The 14,956-nt window shown below is 45.3% G+C and overlaps 1 protein-coding gene across 1 annotated transcript in view; it reads left to right on the top strand.

The window, feature by feature from the left end:
* zswim5 (zinc finger, SWIM-type containing 5) overlaps window positions 1–14,956 on the top strand; it is a 58,902-nt gene that overhangs the window by 39,065 nt on the left and 4,881 nt on the right. Inside the window, exons 2-14 of the mRNA XM_076744177.1 lie at window positions 3,104–3,291; window positions 3,560–3,728; window positions 4,979–5,127; window positions 6,084–6,234; window positions 7,612–7,788; window positions 7,931–8,107; window positions 8,867–9,013; window positions 9,107–9,244; window positions 12,250–12,401; window positions 13,368–13,470; window positions 13,752–13,887; window positions 14,004–14,161; window positions 14,275–14,438. Coding sequence (XP_076600292.1) covers window positions 3,104–3,291; window positions 3,560–3,728; window positions 4,979–5,127; window positions 6,084–6,234; window positions 7,612–7,788; window positions 7,931–8,107; window positions 8,867–9,013; window positions 9,107–9,244; window positions 12,250–12,401; window positions 13,368–13,470; window positions 13,752–13,887; window positions 14,004–14,161; window positions 14,275–14,438 — 2,009 coding nt within the window. The remainder of the gene's footprint in view (window positions 1–3,103; window positions 3,292–3,559; window positions 3,729–4,978; window positions 5,128–6,083; window positions 6,235–7,611; window positions 7,789–7,930; window positions 8,108–8,866; window positions 9,014–9,106; window positions 9,245–12,249; window positions 12,402–13,367; window positions 13,471–13,751; window positions 13,888–14,003; window positions 14,162–14,274; window positions 14,439–14,956) is intronic.

Raw genomic sequence — 14,956 nt, 5'->3', positions numbered from 1 at the left:
TTGATGTGTTGGGTGGCATGAAGCCAGCCAGGTCAGATTGTTAATATGTGGGTCAGTGGATCACTTGGCTGTGTACCTGTTGCTTTGATGGTTGCTGGGTCAGTTGGCATGTGGGTGTGTTTGTTGGTGGGTAGTTCTGATGGGTTGGCCACAGAGGGGCCTGCCTTGGCATGTGTTTTTGTATATATATGTGTATATATATGCGTGTGTGTGTGTGTGTATTGCTGCAGCCTTCAGTCAGAAAATGAAATCCTTTCCAGCAAGTGCATGACACCAAGACATTGTACAACAGTTTGTACTCGCAAGATTCCCTGGAAAAGTTATCATAGGATGAATGCACTTAACACGAGTGTGTTTGGACGAAAGCATTTGCCAAAAACATTGTTGTGCGATGTAACTGCAGAGGCAGTCATTACCTTTCTGTCTTGACTGTTTCAAGGTTCGTAGTAGAGTGAGCACAATGCTGCACGGGTCACACTGCAGCTGGAATGTGCTCCGATCCGATGACATTGTGTGCGTTTGAGTGGAACTTGGATGACCCTGTTTTTTCAGGATCCCCGCCGTGGCAATGCATGAAGGGAGGGCTTATTTATCTCGAAGCGAGCTGTGTTTGCTTATCAAAAATGTGTACGTTCACTTTCTTGGCAGAATACTTTGCAACATTTCTAATAATTTAGTTGGTGTCTGTTAAGATACAGGCAGGGGCGCCGCCAAGGGGGGCCACGCCACACCAGTCCACATTAAATACACTATCTTTATCACTTTCATTATCAAAATTCAGTGTGTTCACTATCGTTCATGGTACCTTAGATAAAAAAAGTATCCCAATGAGCTTCACACAGTGGGGAAAAGAGAGCACAGCACTCACAGATATCCTGAGTTCAAGTATCCGAATGATTGACTGGAAAGATGAAGAGGAATCAGTGCATTTCCTACTTCAATCTGCAAGCTGGGTGGTAGGTTGAGATGTCACACTGGTGGGAAGTGCTGAGCCAATAATTTCTTACCTCTGAATGTGCGTCGGTCAGTCATCAGCTGGCGTGCATCAGTCCTTTTCAACCCATCATGTGGTCATCGGTTTCCCCCCTTATTCGCCTGTAGCTGTTCATCTTTCTTTGTCATAGTGAAAGCAGTTTGCAGTTGATTGGGTCTCAGCATGATTGTGTATTAATGTGTATGTGCTTGTGTCTGTGTGTGTGTGTGTGTGTGCGCACGCTCACATTTGGTTTGGAAAAGCCTATTGTGGGATTTTGCCAGGGAGATGGCTTAACACACGCTTATTAGGCTTCTCTACCATGCTGGCCCATACCCCAGAATTTAAGTGTTCATGTCTGTGAGTGAGTGTGAATGAGTGTGTGTGCGTGCGTGCATGTGTGTGTGTTTGCTAGTTTGTCAGAGCTTTAGAGCCCATGCCCGAAATAGCCATATCATTGTTTTCCAGTTAGCTTGTTCATCCTCCCTTCATGCCTCTCTCTCTCTCTCTCTCTCTCCTGTCTCGCTAGCTGTGAAAGCAGCAGCGGGGTTGCTATGGTTTGGTGAGATACAGTAATCCAATGTGTACACGCACATACACACAGACACACACACACAGACACACACAGACACACACACACACACACACACACACACACACAGACACACACACACACACACCTCACCTCATAAATAATTGACCTGTCACAATGAGACGACAGGACAGACCAGATACACTCTCCCCTCCCCTGTTCTCTGTTCTCCTCTCACATTTCTCCTCCTATCTCGTCCCCTTTATCCTCTGTTTCCTCACTCACCGTTCTTTTACTCAGCTTTTTTGTTCCACCTTTACCTTTCCCTCTTTTCAGTTCTTTTCTCCTCACATTTTCTTCAATACACGGGCTTCACAGGATCCCCGCAGCACATGGCGTTGGAATGAGAGGGCTTCATTTGTTCTGTATTGATTTGATGAATGTAATTTTAATGAATTTCATAAAAGTTTAAGTGAATCAGATTTGGAGTGCCATAGACCAGAAGCTCTGTCTGCACAATTGACTGGGAAAAACCAAAGTATAAATAATAGCATAAGCATGAAAGATACAAGCAGGACTGAACTATTTCATTAACGTGACAGTCAAAGGTAAGATTAGCATCAAAGATAACTCCCGAGGGCTAATGGAAGCTGCCAGGTTATCAAACTTGTCACATTTTGATGAGTTTAAGACAAACAGGATTCTTTCTAAATCATTTTTCATTAGACTCGAGGAAGCTATTAGACATCCAACATTTGATGTCAGTCAGAGAGTTCTTTAAGGACATCAGTCTGCTGCTGGTTCCTGACTTGACAGATCCATGAAGTTGCATATCGTCAGCATAGCGGTGGGGCCCTAGAATAGAGCCCTGAGGTGCTCGACGGTTGACTGCTGTTTCCCCCTGTTCATCAAATTTATATTTAGATCCAAAGCTTGATGTCGCCTGCTGTTAGACATCATTTCTGACATCATGTTCACTGGAGTGTTTCTTAAGCTTTAGCTCAATGGTTAGCTTCGTGTGCGTGGGCCCCGAAGATTAATGATGCAAAGCGGAGTTAAAGTTCACCTCCGCAGGCGCCTACCTTTACTACCCTGGGGGCTGAATGCGTGTGTGTGTGTAGGCAGGAAATGATCACACCCTAGCAACCCCTTTCAACTGCACACACACACAAATGCGTGGAGAGAGAGAGGGGTAGAGAGAGTATCAGATGGCACAGTGCCCTGTTGGAGACGTCTCATTAAGATGTGTGTGTTTTGCACTGAAGGTTCAGCCTATAAATTTGTAGAGGCTCAGATTACCACAGATGCTCCTTCTCACCTTCTCTTATGCTTCTGTCCTCCTCGGCAGCCTGCACACAGGATCCAGGTAGAGGATACAACAAAGGAAACGGGAAATAGGATGATGTTGAGCAACTTAAAAAAACACAACGTGAATGATATTGTCTTGTCACCATTAGCGCCCGTGAAAGGTCTTAAACCAGGAAAAAGCTGTGCAGATCGTGGTAGTCGCCTGTCACAGTCGGGATAGTTAAACCTTCATTTCATCAGCGTGAATGATGAAGCTCACTCCTCCTCCCTTCTTCCTTGTGTCTTTGCAGGGTTTCACCTCAGTGGCACAGTAACTGAACCCGCCACACCGTCAGAGCCAGAGGTCACCCACAAGGTGGCCATCAGCTTCGACCGATGCAAGATCACCTCCGTCACCTGTGGCTGTGGAAACAGAGACATTTTCTATTGCGCCCACGTGGTGGCGCTCTCTCTTTACCGGATTCGCAAACCTGAACAGGTAATAATACAATGGAAATCTACTGTATGTCTAGGAAAAGTCTCACAGATGTCACACACATAATGAAGTTAATAAGTTTGACTTGGATACAATTTTGTGTATTTTGTGTACAGGAGCTACATAATAAAATTCTTTCCATTTGTGTGCATAATAAGCACATCTTCAAGGAAGCTGCCTCCAGGCAACTAAAAAAAGTCAACTCATAATAGTAAAAAGTACATAGTTAAGATGCTACACACCCACATCTGTGTTTGTCTGTCTGATGCAGGTGAAGCTACGGTTGCCCATCTCAGAGACACTGTTCCAGATGAACAGAGATCAGCTGCAGAAGCTGGTCCAGTATCTGATCACAGCCCATCACACTGAGGTGCTGCCCACCGCTCAGAAACTGGCTGACGAGATCCTCTCCTCCAACTCTGAGATCAACCAGGTCCACGGTGAGAGAGCAGCCTCTAAGTTCACCTTTGATTTCAAAACGCATGTCGCCTATCCGCAGAATCCGTTTTTCCATGTCCTAAATGCATGGCAGTCAACAGGAGCGCTATTGTTGAAAAGTCAGCTCGGTTGAGGTGCTGTCCATCCCTCTGCAGAGATATCTTCACAGCAACAGGCCAGACTTGAAAGCTCCCAGACTTAAAACATGCTGCATGCTAGCCTACAGGCTGTCATACGTCAGAACCCTGATTACTTCGATGAAGCGGCAAAGCAGGCTTCAAATGCCTTGTTTGATTTCTTAGTTCTCACTCTCCAGTGACTGCCTCCTTCCAGTGGCAGGAGTATTTTGAAGAAAGGCAATAAAAAAAAAAGAGTTGAATGGTGAAATGGACGTGGGACAAGGTAGGGAGAGATGTGTGGAAAGGAAAGGGACACTGGGAGGAAGAGACAGGAGAAATGGCACTTGGGGAAATGGGAGAGAGGAGACGGAAAGGAGAGGAAAGATGAAAGGACCGGAGAAAGTACTGAGATGAAAAAGAAGAGGGGAACCACAGCAGACCTGCATCGGAGGAATGACAAAACTAGACACATCCTTTCACCAAACAAAACTCTTCATCTGCTTCTCTATTTCATCCTTCGTGCTAAATGTTGACATTCCCTAGCTCTCCTGTCCAGGAAGCCCCGCGCTGTGTTTCCTGTCTGTGTTTGACAAGGGGGATCATGGGGGTTGAAGTTCAGTCGATCCAGGAGCGAGGCTTTCTTTGATGGAGGAATGTTGCTGTTTGCCGTTGCGCGCTCCCAGCCAGTTGGAAACACATCTCTGGGCTTTCCTCAGCTCGCTTCCTGCTGGATCAAAGCCGCTTCCTCCGTCTGAGCGTATCTACATTTCCCCGTAGTATTGCTCCGACACACACACACGCCCAGAAGAAACAGAAGAAAGATAAAGTTGGCCTAACATTCCCGCAGTGCACCATTAGCCTAAATCAAGCAGCTTTTTGTGCACTATAAGTTAAATGCAAAAGAAATAGACATGAAAGAGATGAGCATCATCAGAGTAACAATCCAGCAGAGGTCTCTGCTGCCTCTCTATAAGGGGTGAGGTGAGCTGGAATGCTGTTAATGCTACATTGAAACCGTGCTTCTAGTTTCCGTTTCGCTCAGTTTTTCATGTGTGTTTACTGCCTGCATATGTTTCTGTCACCGTAGCCTTGTGTGTGCCTGTCATTTGATGTGTGTGTGTGTGTATTCCCAGGTGCTCCGGACCCGACTGCAGGCGCCAGCATTGACGATGACAACTGCTGGCATCTGGACGAGGATCAAGTGAGGGAGCAGGTCAAACAGTTCCTGTCACAGGGAGGGTACTACGGCTCCGGGAAGCAGCTCAACTCCATGTTCGCTAAGGTATCCATCACCACTTCCTGTTTCTGCTCCGTTATAGAGCTGGGACGTATTGATTAATATTATTAATATATTATATATTTACATTTAGTCCGAATTCCTTCCTGCTTCTTTCCCTCAGTACTTCATATTGAACCCACTTCTTTATTATACTGTCATAGAATAAAAGGATTCACAGAAATTGAAACAGTCAACTTCTTGTCTCCAGGGTGGTTTCCCACTGGGAAAATGGCACAAAGAAACAGGGAGCCTGCAGGTCCCGAGTCATCTTAAGATTTCTTGAACTGTATTATTCAAACTCAAGGCTTTAACAGGTCTTGAATATGGTTAGATATAGCTTTGCAAATCCTCAAAGTAAGAGCAGAGGATTTATAAACGTTGTTCTTTCCTTGTGCTCTTTATCTGACTGAAACAAGCCCACTTTAAACAGACCTATATTCTGAGAAGCCTGAGCTCTCGATTTCAGTACCAAACTGTGTTTTAATGTCATTTTAAGTGCCATTCAGAAGGTTTCATAGCATCTTAAATGTGACTTTACCAACCTTAACTAACCAGATGACGTGTTGTCAGTTCGTTCTGATTTCAGAAGATTTTCACGCGTCATGTGGATTTTAGCTACATGCTTCTATCATCCAGAGGTGTTCAAGGAGTAGTCTGACATGTTGGGAAATACATTCTTTTCACCTTTTCGTCCAGACAGCTAAGATTGATTTTTATGCAATATCAAGCCAGGAGGTGGTTAGCTTAGCTTAGCTTAGCATAAAGACTGGAAACCGGTGGAAACAGCAGCACGTTTAAGCTTAACCTCCAGAGGTTAACAGCCATCGAAAGTGTTTTTTTTGCCCTCTCCTGAAACACACTCTGATGAGTGAGGATGCACATCAGCACCAGATGGAAGAAGGTCAAAGTTTGGATTACGCACAGTGACTGAGCCTGTACTCACTTCCGGGTCTTTCCAGGTGAGGGAGATGCTACGAATGCGAGACTCCAACGGCGCCCGAATGCTGACGCTCATCACGGAACAGTTTATGGCAGACCCCCGGCTGTCGCTATGGAGACAGCAGGGCACGGGCATGACGGACAAGTGTCGGCAGCTCTGGGATGAACTAGGTAAGAACAGTTTGAAAACTGTCAGACAAAAACGGAAACAAAAAAAAAAAGGACCAATCAGCTTGTTAGTTGGTCCATCAGTCACTGCAGGTCAGACATTCAGGCCCACAGAAGTGTCCAGTCTGTCATTAACTCAGGCAAACCATCAGTCACCTTGTCGGGTAAATGTTCATCCAGTCGGTAAGCTATTAGGTCATCCAGTCAGTAGCTTCTCCTCCTGCTTGGGCCTCTCCTCTCTCCTCGTCTCACTCCCAATACAGAGTGAATGATAAAGGCTGCCGATCAATACGGCTGCTCAGCTTCTCTGCAATCAATCTCGGCATTTAGGAGGTCAATGAGAACACTTCCTGGGTGAGCAGGGGAGATCATGACACAGACACGGACAGAAATAACAGCCAGACGGTCAGTGTTTGCTGCCTGATGGTTTTTTTTTCTCAGCGATGCAGACACCTGACAGCTGACCCAGCTCGAGCTCTCTGTGCGTCGAGCAGGTGAGTTTGTCGCAGTGAGGTTTGTGCAGAAGGCCACTGCGCTGCCTGTTGTTATTACAGGTTTCTCCGAGGGCAAACTCTTTGTGGGAACTGATGCACAATATTTCATTTGTGAAATTTGGTCTTTGTGGAGGCAGCGTTGCAGTTCATAGTCATGACTGTGGAGGCTGTGAGTGAAACATTTAGAGGTGTTACCCAGATGTAACGGCATGGTTAGGATAGTTTTCAGTGTGGTTTTAGAAACAAAAAGCAGCACATTCTTCAACTTTTCAGGCATTAAAACCGTGACTCAATGCACATCTTCACAGATTTTGTCTTTGGATTCAGCCTTGAGATAATGGTAGTAAATGAATTGTTCAGTCCATGAAATATCAGAAAATAGCGAATGCACATAAAAAATCTATAGGTCCCAAGATGCATCTTGAATTCACCCTTGTTCAATCAACAGTCCAAAACCAAAATGTATTCAATTGACTCTCATGTATGACTAAGAAACGTGTCAAATCAACTCAATAAATCCATGTTTCCACTAATTCCCTTCAGTTTTTCTGCAATATGATCATTGCATGGATTAAGTGTTTTGTGTGCAAACTGTACAACTTCATTAATAGTTGTTATTAACTCTACACGCCGGGATTTCAAACTCAAAAGGTCTTGAAAGCTTGTAATGAAAGAGATGTTTCCCAAGAATAAACCTTTATTTCCTTTACTTTAAGCATCATGAGGTTTCCCTTGTGGGAGCAAGGACTTGTGAGAGAGTGATTCATAGAAGCCCTGAGTTTCTGGGTCTGGAGGAAAAGAAAAGAAAGCACTGAGTAGTTTCTTTATATAGAATTAAACCAGCTCTCCTTTGCATCCTGACCTCTGACCTCCATCCTTTCCACAGGTGCACTGTGGGTGTGCGTGGTGTTAAACCCCCACTGTAAGAGCGAGGAGAAGAGCAGCTGGCTGAAGCAGCTGAAGAAGTGGGGCGACATGGATGTCTGCCCGCTGGAGGACGGCAACTACGGCAGCGAGCTTCCGAACATCACCAACGCTCTGCCGCAGAGCAACCTGGCACAGGGTCAGCACACACACACACACACACACACACACACACACACAAACATACTATGTAATCAAGATATGAACACACACCAGATTTAATCCCATAGGTGAGAGGGGACAGCAGGACACTATCACTGACCGTGTGTTGTCTTTCTCAGACTCTCTGTCCAGACCGAGGAGGACGGTGTTCAGCCGGGCAGTGGAGGCCTGCGACCTCCACTGGCAGGACAGCCACCTCCAAAGAATCATCAGCAGTGACCATTACATGTCTCCATCCTACCAGAGAGAGGGGGAGAGCCTGCTGTTCAACCCACAGGGCCTGCCGCTCTGGCTAGGTGAACACACACACACGCACACACACAAAGCTCCGTGCAGTTCTAATGGGATTATTTTACTCTGAAGAAAGTCAACTTTTGTTATTCTGTTCAGTTATGTGTGCGAACACTTAAATGTCACCGAAACTGAAACAGTAGTCGATTACTCATTTCCAGGAAGCAGCGGTTGTGTTCACCTGTTGTAGAAAAGCACACATCTATTATGTCAAATAATATGGTTGTTTAAGATTCACCGAGAAACACACACTTTCTGCATTACAGCAGTGTAGAAGAATGTCATTTTCAGGAGAACAGCGGCGTTTCTGTGGCACTTCCATAATTCCACTGAAAGCCATGCTAAGACACACACACACACACACACACACACACACACACACACACACACACACCACCAGTAATTCTGCTGATATTGAGGCCAGTATCTGCAGTAAGCAGCTTCCAGCTAAGATCTGTCAGATTCTGCAACTTAAGCCAGCTATCAGCCTCACACTGGCGTTCTGCTGAGGCTGCACTGTGTGTGTGTGTTGGTGTGGGTGGGTGTGTGTGTGTGTGTGTGTGTGTGTGTGTGTGTGTGTGTGTGTGTGTGTGTGTGTGTGTGCATCTTTGCCATTCCTAACTACATCCTATGTCCCACATTTTGGAAGAAAAATGCATGTCTGTGACTGTGTATAGCAGTGTGTGTGTGTGTGTGTGTGTGTTTGTGTGTGTGAGAGAGGGAGGCTGTCCTGACTTCACCGTCTCTCTCTGCCGACCACACAGACCACGTCCCGACAGCATGCGCCCGTGTCGATGCCCTGCGTTCCCACGGTTACTCCAGGGAAGCGCTGCGACTGGCTGTTGCTATCATCAACACACTCCGCCTCCAACAGCAGAGACAGATGGACATCTACAAACACCAAAAGAAAGGTGAACCGCACACACACACGCTCACACACATTCATAGAGAGCTGTTTGTTTGCTCTGGAAGAATCATCTTAACATTGGTCTTTCCTGTCTCAGAGCTTCTCCAGAGAGGCGTGACTTCCACCACCAACCTGGAAGGCTGGGTGGGCCATCCCTTAGACCCAATTGGCTGTCTGTTCACCACGCTTACGGAAACCTGCCGTGTGGACGATGACAGCACCATGGACACCGGAGGTACGAAAACAAACATGTGGCTCTGTTTCTCCTTTTTACAGGCGGTTCTAATGAGAAATCATCACAACTCTGTGCCAGAATCTGACAAAAACAGGAAAACTTTTTTTTTTTTTTTTGAGGCTCTGGAAGTTGTTTCAAGCTGTTAAGAATATTTACTTTATTAGGGGCAAAAAGGCTGACACAAACGTCAGTACAGTTCCCATGAGGTCTCTTGTGTTGTTGCATCATTTAGCACTGAAGTGTCTTTTACTTGCAGACTTTCTGCAGAGTGAATCTGGTGAGATCATTTCTGGTGCACCAGCAAACCACCTAGTTTCATAACGTGTCTCCGGTCTCATGTGTTGAGTGCGCTGAATCCCCCACAGGTTCACTTTGTCCTGTGCAAGCTCAAGAGCTGAGCCAATAAAGTGTGCAGTGTCGCTTTAACTGATTAACTAAATTTAAATGATAGGCATTTTGATACTGCTCTTTACCATGGTGACATGGCGAGCAAAGCTGAGAATAAGCCTCACCTCTCCTACATTATGAGCAGCTATTAGTAAAGATTGCTGGTCAGAGCTGCAGCAACCGAACAGTATTCATTTGTGACAGAGGCAGGAAAAAAGAGACGGAGATTTAAAGAGAGCAAGATTGAAAGGATTTTTAAACGTTCACACAAAGATGTTATTCAGCTAGTGCTTTATTGGTGTGCTAATACATGCACTGAAATCATTAGTCATGCAATATAATAAACGGCCAACATTTGGGATAATCAATTATTTGTTTCAGTTGTTTATCAGTCAGTAAGACTAAGAGCCTTTAATCATGCGTGCAGTTCTGAGGCTGTACTTAGGCTCATCAGCACTTTGAGCTAAATGCTAATGTTTTGCTAACATGCTCACAGTGACAAGGCCAACGTTCTTGTGTTTAGCAGGTCTAATGTTTACCATGTTCACCATCTCGGTTCAGCATGTTTGCGTGCAAACATTTGATAATTAGCGCTACGTGCAAAGTACAGCTGAGGCTGATGGGAATGTTGGTAGGTTTGCAGGTATTTGCCAAAATAATTATTGTTTGCATTTTGGCTTGTTGGTCAGACGAAACGCGATTTGGAATACATCACTTTAGACCTGTGGTGGATTGTGATGGGCGTTTGTATACGCAATGTTTAATCAATTATTTGAACAAGTAGTCTCATTAAAAAAAATGTAGTTGCAGTCCACTGTTCAGTCTGCTGCACTGCTAAGCTAACCTACTATCCACTAAACCTACAATGTAAGCAAAAGCATGTCCTCCATCAAAACACATACTCACCCGCCAACCTCCCCCCAGTCTTCTCACAGTACGTTACTCAAAGAGCCAATTACAGGGTATAATTCCTGGCACACTTCACCAGCTGATGCAGTGTGTCCTGAGCAGAGGTGATCGGGCACATCAGCAGTGACTCATCAGACAACAGACTTCATGTTCTTCTATCAGGACCGAGTGCTATTGTGCTGCAGACAGCCATAAACTAGCAGTGCATGAATGGATCGGGCTGGAACACCCTGCTCATTTAGACCACACTCCCTTTGTGTGTGTGTGTGTGTGTGTGTGTGTGTGTGTGTGTGTGTGTGTGTGTGTGTGTGTGTGTGTGTGTGTGTGTGTGTGTGTGTGTGTGTGGTATGTATAGAATCCATTACCATTTGCATTTCTCACCCTGCCCAGGGCTTTTTTTCACCAGTGGCCATTGCAGCAGAGCAGAATAGAGGTTGGGTTTTCCCATTGTCACCAGGCTACAGGGAACTATTGTCAATTCAAACAATGCTGACCACTGGCACACTCATTTGTGTGTGTGTGTGTGTGTGTGTGTGTTTGGGTTTGTTAGTAATAGAGTGAATGATTGTCTTATGTTGTTTTGGGAATTTGAGGAGAGTGGTATGACTATTTTGTGTGTGTGTGTGTGTGTGTGTGTGTGTGTGTGTGTGTGTGTGTGTGTAGCCTGGTCACCATGCTTTATTTCCCTCTGGAAGACAGCTGGGAACATCTGTTCAAAGGGGGGCTGACTCAGACTATGCGTGAGCCAATCAATATGCAGTTTTCTCTCAGATCTTTTCAAATCAACCAATCACTCAGCAGCCCATGGATAAAGACTGAAATGAGTTAGCGCTGGGGTTAAGTCTGTAAAATCAGTTTCCACTTTTCCCTACATTTTCTTCACACACACACACACACACACACACACCCACCACTCACTCACTCACTCGCACACGCATGCACGCACACACACATATATCCGTGGAATAAACAGGATTGAGGGGATCTATTGCTCAGAGGGGATTTAAGCAGAATGATGGGGTGGGGAGCAGGAGGGAACAAATGGGTACCAATCAGCAGCTGAGACTCTCACGGCATCTGTTCCCAATTATAGCCGTCAAGCATTTGGTGTAGGGTTAGCGGCCATCTTAGATTAGTGATCACCATCTACCATGAATGCAGTATTTGTATGACGTTACACGCTGGCATGCTTTTAATACATTGCACACATACCTTTATGTACACTGGAACTATTTCTGTGTCCGTACTGGCCTTAACCCCCCCGCCGATTCCACTGCACTGTAAGAAGTAAAGGAGAAATGATTAAATACCAGAATGTAAAGAAGGTAAATGAGGCTTCAGCCAGACCAAATAACTTCCAAAGACTTCCAGTGTTTTCAATTACAGAATTCCCTCTAAACGTATCTATGGACAGTGTCATCTTGTTAAGCAGTGGCGGAAGGATACGCCCCGGCAGTTGCATGTACTTTGACCCCCAGGATGAAGATCCCTACTTCATTTGATCAAGCTTGAACGTAATTCTCACATTAGCTTCAGACTGAGCAGTTTTGCACCCAATTAGATTACTGTTTATTTAATCGGGGCTGGTCAAAATTGTTTTGGGTGGGTTTGTGATAATGTGGGCTGCTTAATGTGCTTTTCTGTGTGGCTTCCTCCAACAAGGAGTTAGGCCCAATGACTCAGCCTCTCTTCTTCTTCTTTCTTTTCAGAAGGCGACCCCAGGCCTCCAGTCTACCACCATGTACCGGTGTGGGGCAGTCCTGACGGAGGGGAGTCCTATCTGACTTTGGCCTTAGAGGTGGCCCTGATGGGTATGGGCCAGCAGAGGATAATGCCTGAGGGCTTATATGCTCAGGATAAGGTATGGCAGACCTGAAATACACACTGTCATATGATATATGTAATGCTAAAAGCATATACATTAAAATATAATCCATAAAATTCTCAGATGCTAAACTTGTCCGTATAGGCAGTACAGTAATGCTCGGCTGCTTGCAGTGGAAAACTAAACTGCATTTATGGTTTGTTGCATATTAAAAGAAGTGGTGTGAATTTGCCTGGTGTAGACAATGTCGCCATGATAGAAAATCACTATAATTAAGCGTCTGTGTGAAGTAATTGGCATGCAAAAAAGAGAGAAAAGGTCAGAGCATTTTGTTTCCTGAAAAACAAGCAGAAAATCACCGCACTTAGGTTCACTTTGAATTAGAATAAATCCAAGGAAGATTCCTTTGTGTGAATGGTAATCTGCTTTAGAGTGCTTAACATGGCTGCCATAGACCTCTCTGAATGTCATGGAAATCATCTCAAATATTAAAGTCTTAGGCAAGTTTGTGTAGCACTTTTGAACAACAGGGCGACTCAGCATGCTTTACATAAGACATAAAGGCTTAAAGAAAAGATACAGTAGGCACACGGGGCGACATAGAAAGAAGCACACGAATAGGATTTTAAAGGAAGTGCAGTTTTAAGCAAGACTTATATTTTAAACCAATCAGATTTCCAAAAGGACTTCTCAGTGGTGGAATAAACTCACTTTCTGTCTTGTGTACTGTAACGGTACATACACGCGGATGCAAAGGTGCGAGGTATTAAGGCACCCTGCTGGTCCTTTAATACCTCAAGCTCAAGATCCCTTCTTAAAAAGCTATTTAAACTTCAAAGTGCCAACTTACTTTCTCTTACTGAAGAGTAAGAAATCATGGATCTCAGCTTATTACACGAACATGATCTCATTGATGTAAAATCAGTCCAAGTGCACCAGAACCCTCAGTCCATCCTCTCATTTTCCTTCATACTAAACGTTCTGGTTGTGAATGTGTTCTAGGTGTGTCGTAACGAGGAGCAGATCGTTGCAAAACTTCAGGAACTGGAGCTGGATGATCTCCTGGTTCAGACTCTTCGGAAACAGGCCATTCAGCTACTAGAAGGTAGGACAGTGACGTCTTCTGAGGACACTTTTTCACTCTGTGTTAAAGCATCCAGGAGACGTCCTACTCCTTAAAGCATGCTGTTCCTGCGAGATTCTAAGTTTGGGGAGTCACATATTTTAATTGCTGTTGTTTTTTTCCATCGCAGACCAATCACATTTTATGATTGTGTTAATTTACCAGTCAGAGTCAGTGTTACATCCAGGTGGTGTAAGCAAGACCATGGCATGCATGATGACAAAAATAAACGTCACATCATTATACTCTTTCTCCCGGTCCAGCCGGTCCATTCAGTGGTCTAGGTGAGGTTATCCACAGGGAGAGTGTTCCCATGCACACCTTTGCCAAGTACCTCTTCTCTGCCTTGCTGCCACATGACGCAGACCTGGCGTACAAGGTGGCTCTCCGCGCCATGAGGTCAGTTTCCTGTTTCAGTGCTATGTTTAAACAATAATGAATACTGTATGTCATTTACAAAAGGTTTTTCACACCCTCACTGCAAGAGCAAAACTAATGTTGTGTGTTTGTGTCAGGCTGCCGGTGCTGGAGTCCTCAGCAGGCTCCGGGGACGTGGGCCACCCTCATCACGGCATCTCCATAGTCCCAAGTAGATACCCGCGCTGGTTCACGCTGGGACACCTGGAGTCACAGCAGTGTGAGCTGGCCTCCACCATGCTCACTGCCGCTAAAGGTACCGCTAGCACATCCGTGTACTCATGGCTGTAATCAGAGTAGAGAGGTGTCCCTTCCCTTTTTGTCTTAACGGTGCGTGCTTGTTAATAAAGGTTGATTTTTGCCATGCAGGTGACATGCTGAGGTTGCGGACGGTGCTGGAGGCCATCCAGAAAAACATCCACTCCTCTTCCTTAATCTTCAAACTGGCACAAGACGCCTTTAAGATAGCCACACCCGCAGACAACCCGCCTGATATAACTCTGCTCAACGTGGCACTGGAGCTAGGACTACAGGTACTGTATGTGTGTGTGTGTGTGTGTGTGTGTGTGTGTGTGTGTGTGTGTGTGTGTGTGTGTGTGTGTGTGTGTGCGTGCGTGCGTGCGTGCGTGCGTGCGTGTGTGTGTGAGAGAGAGAGCGAACAAGTGAAGTATGAGGGCGAGTCAGTCATCTCCATAAAGCATTTCACCACAAAAAGAAAAAAAAAATCTGAGCGCTGGTCACCAGTCAAAACATGCAACAGTTTCCTCGAGCTTGTAATTTCTGCAGGCCTCCACAGCCTCACTACAAATTAACAGAGAAAACATCACACAGCGTCTAACTGTTGCTGATGAGAAGAAACCACATAATTAAACCTTTCGGGTTCCACACTAAACACAGAAAAAGCCTTCAGATGATCAAGGCTGCAGTGTCGCTGTGGCTTCAACCAACTCTTTCTCCTGCTATTTGGAGTCTCGGCTGAATTCCTGTCAGCAAAACTGCCAAATAAGTGCTCAAAATGGAAGAGTCTCAATTAGTCATCTGTGTAATTATG

The sequence above is a fragment of the Chaetodon auriga genome, chromosome 12 (genome assembly GCF_051107435.1).
Source record: "Chaetodon auriga isolate fChaAug3 chromosome 12, fChaAug3.hap1, whole genome shotgun sequence".
Taxonomy (NCBI): Eukaryota; Metazoa; Chordata; class Actinopteri; order Chaetodontiformes; family Chaetodontidae; genus Chaetodon; species Chaetodon auriga.
The sequence above is the reverse complement of the archived record's forward strand: the minus strand, read 5'-3'. Positions and strand labels throughout refer to the sequence as shown.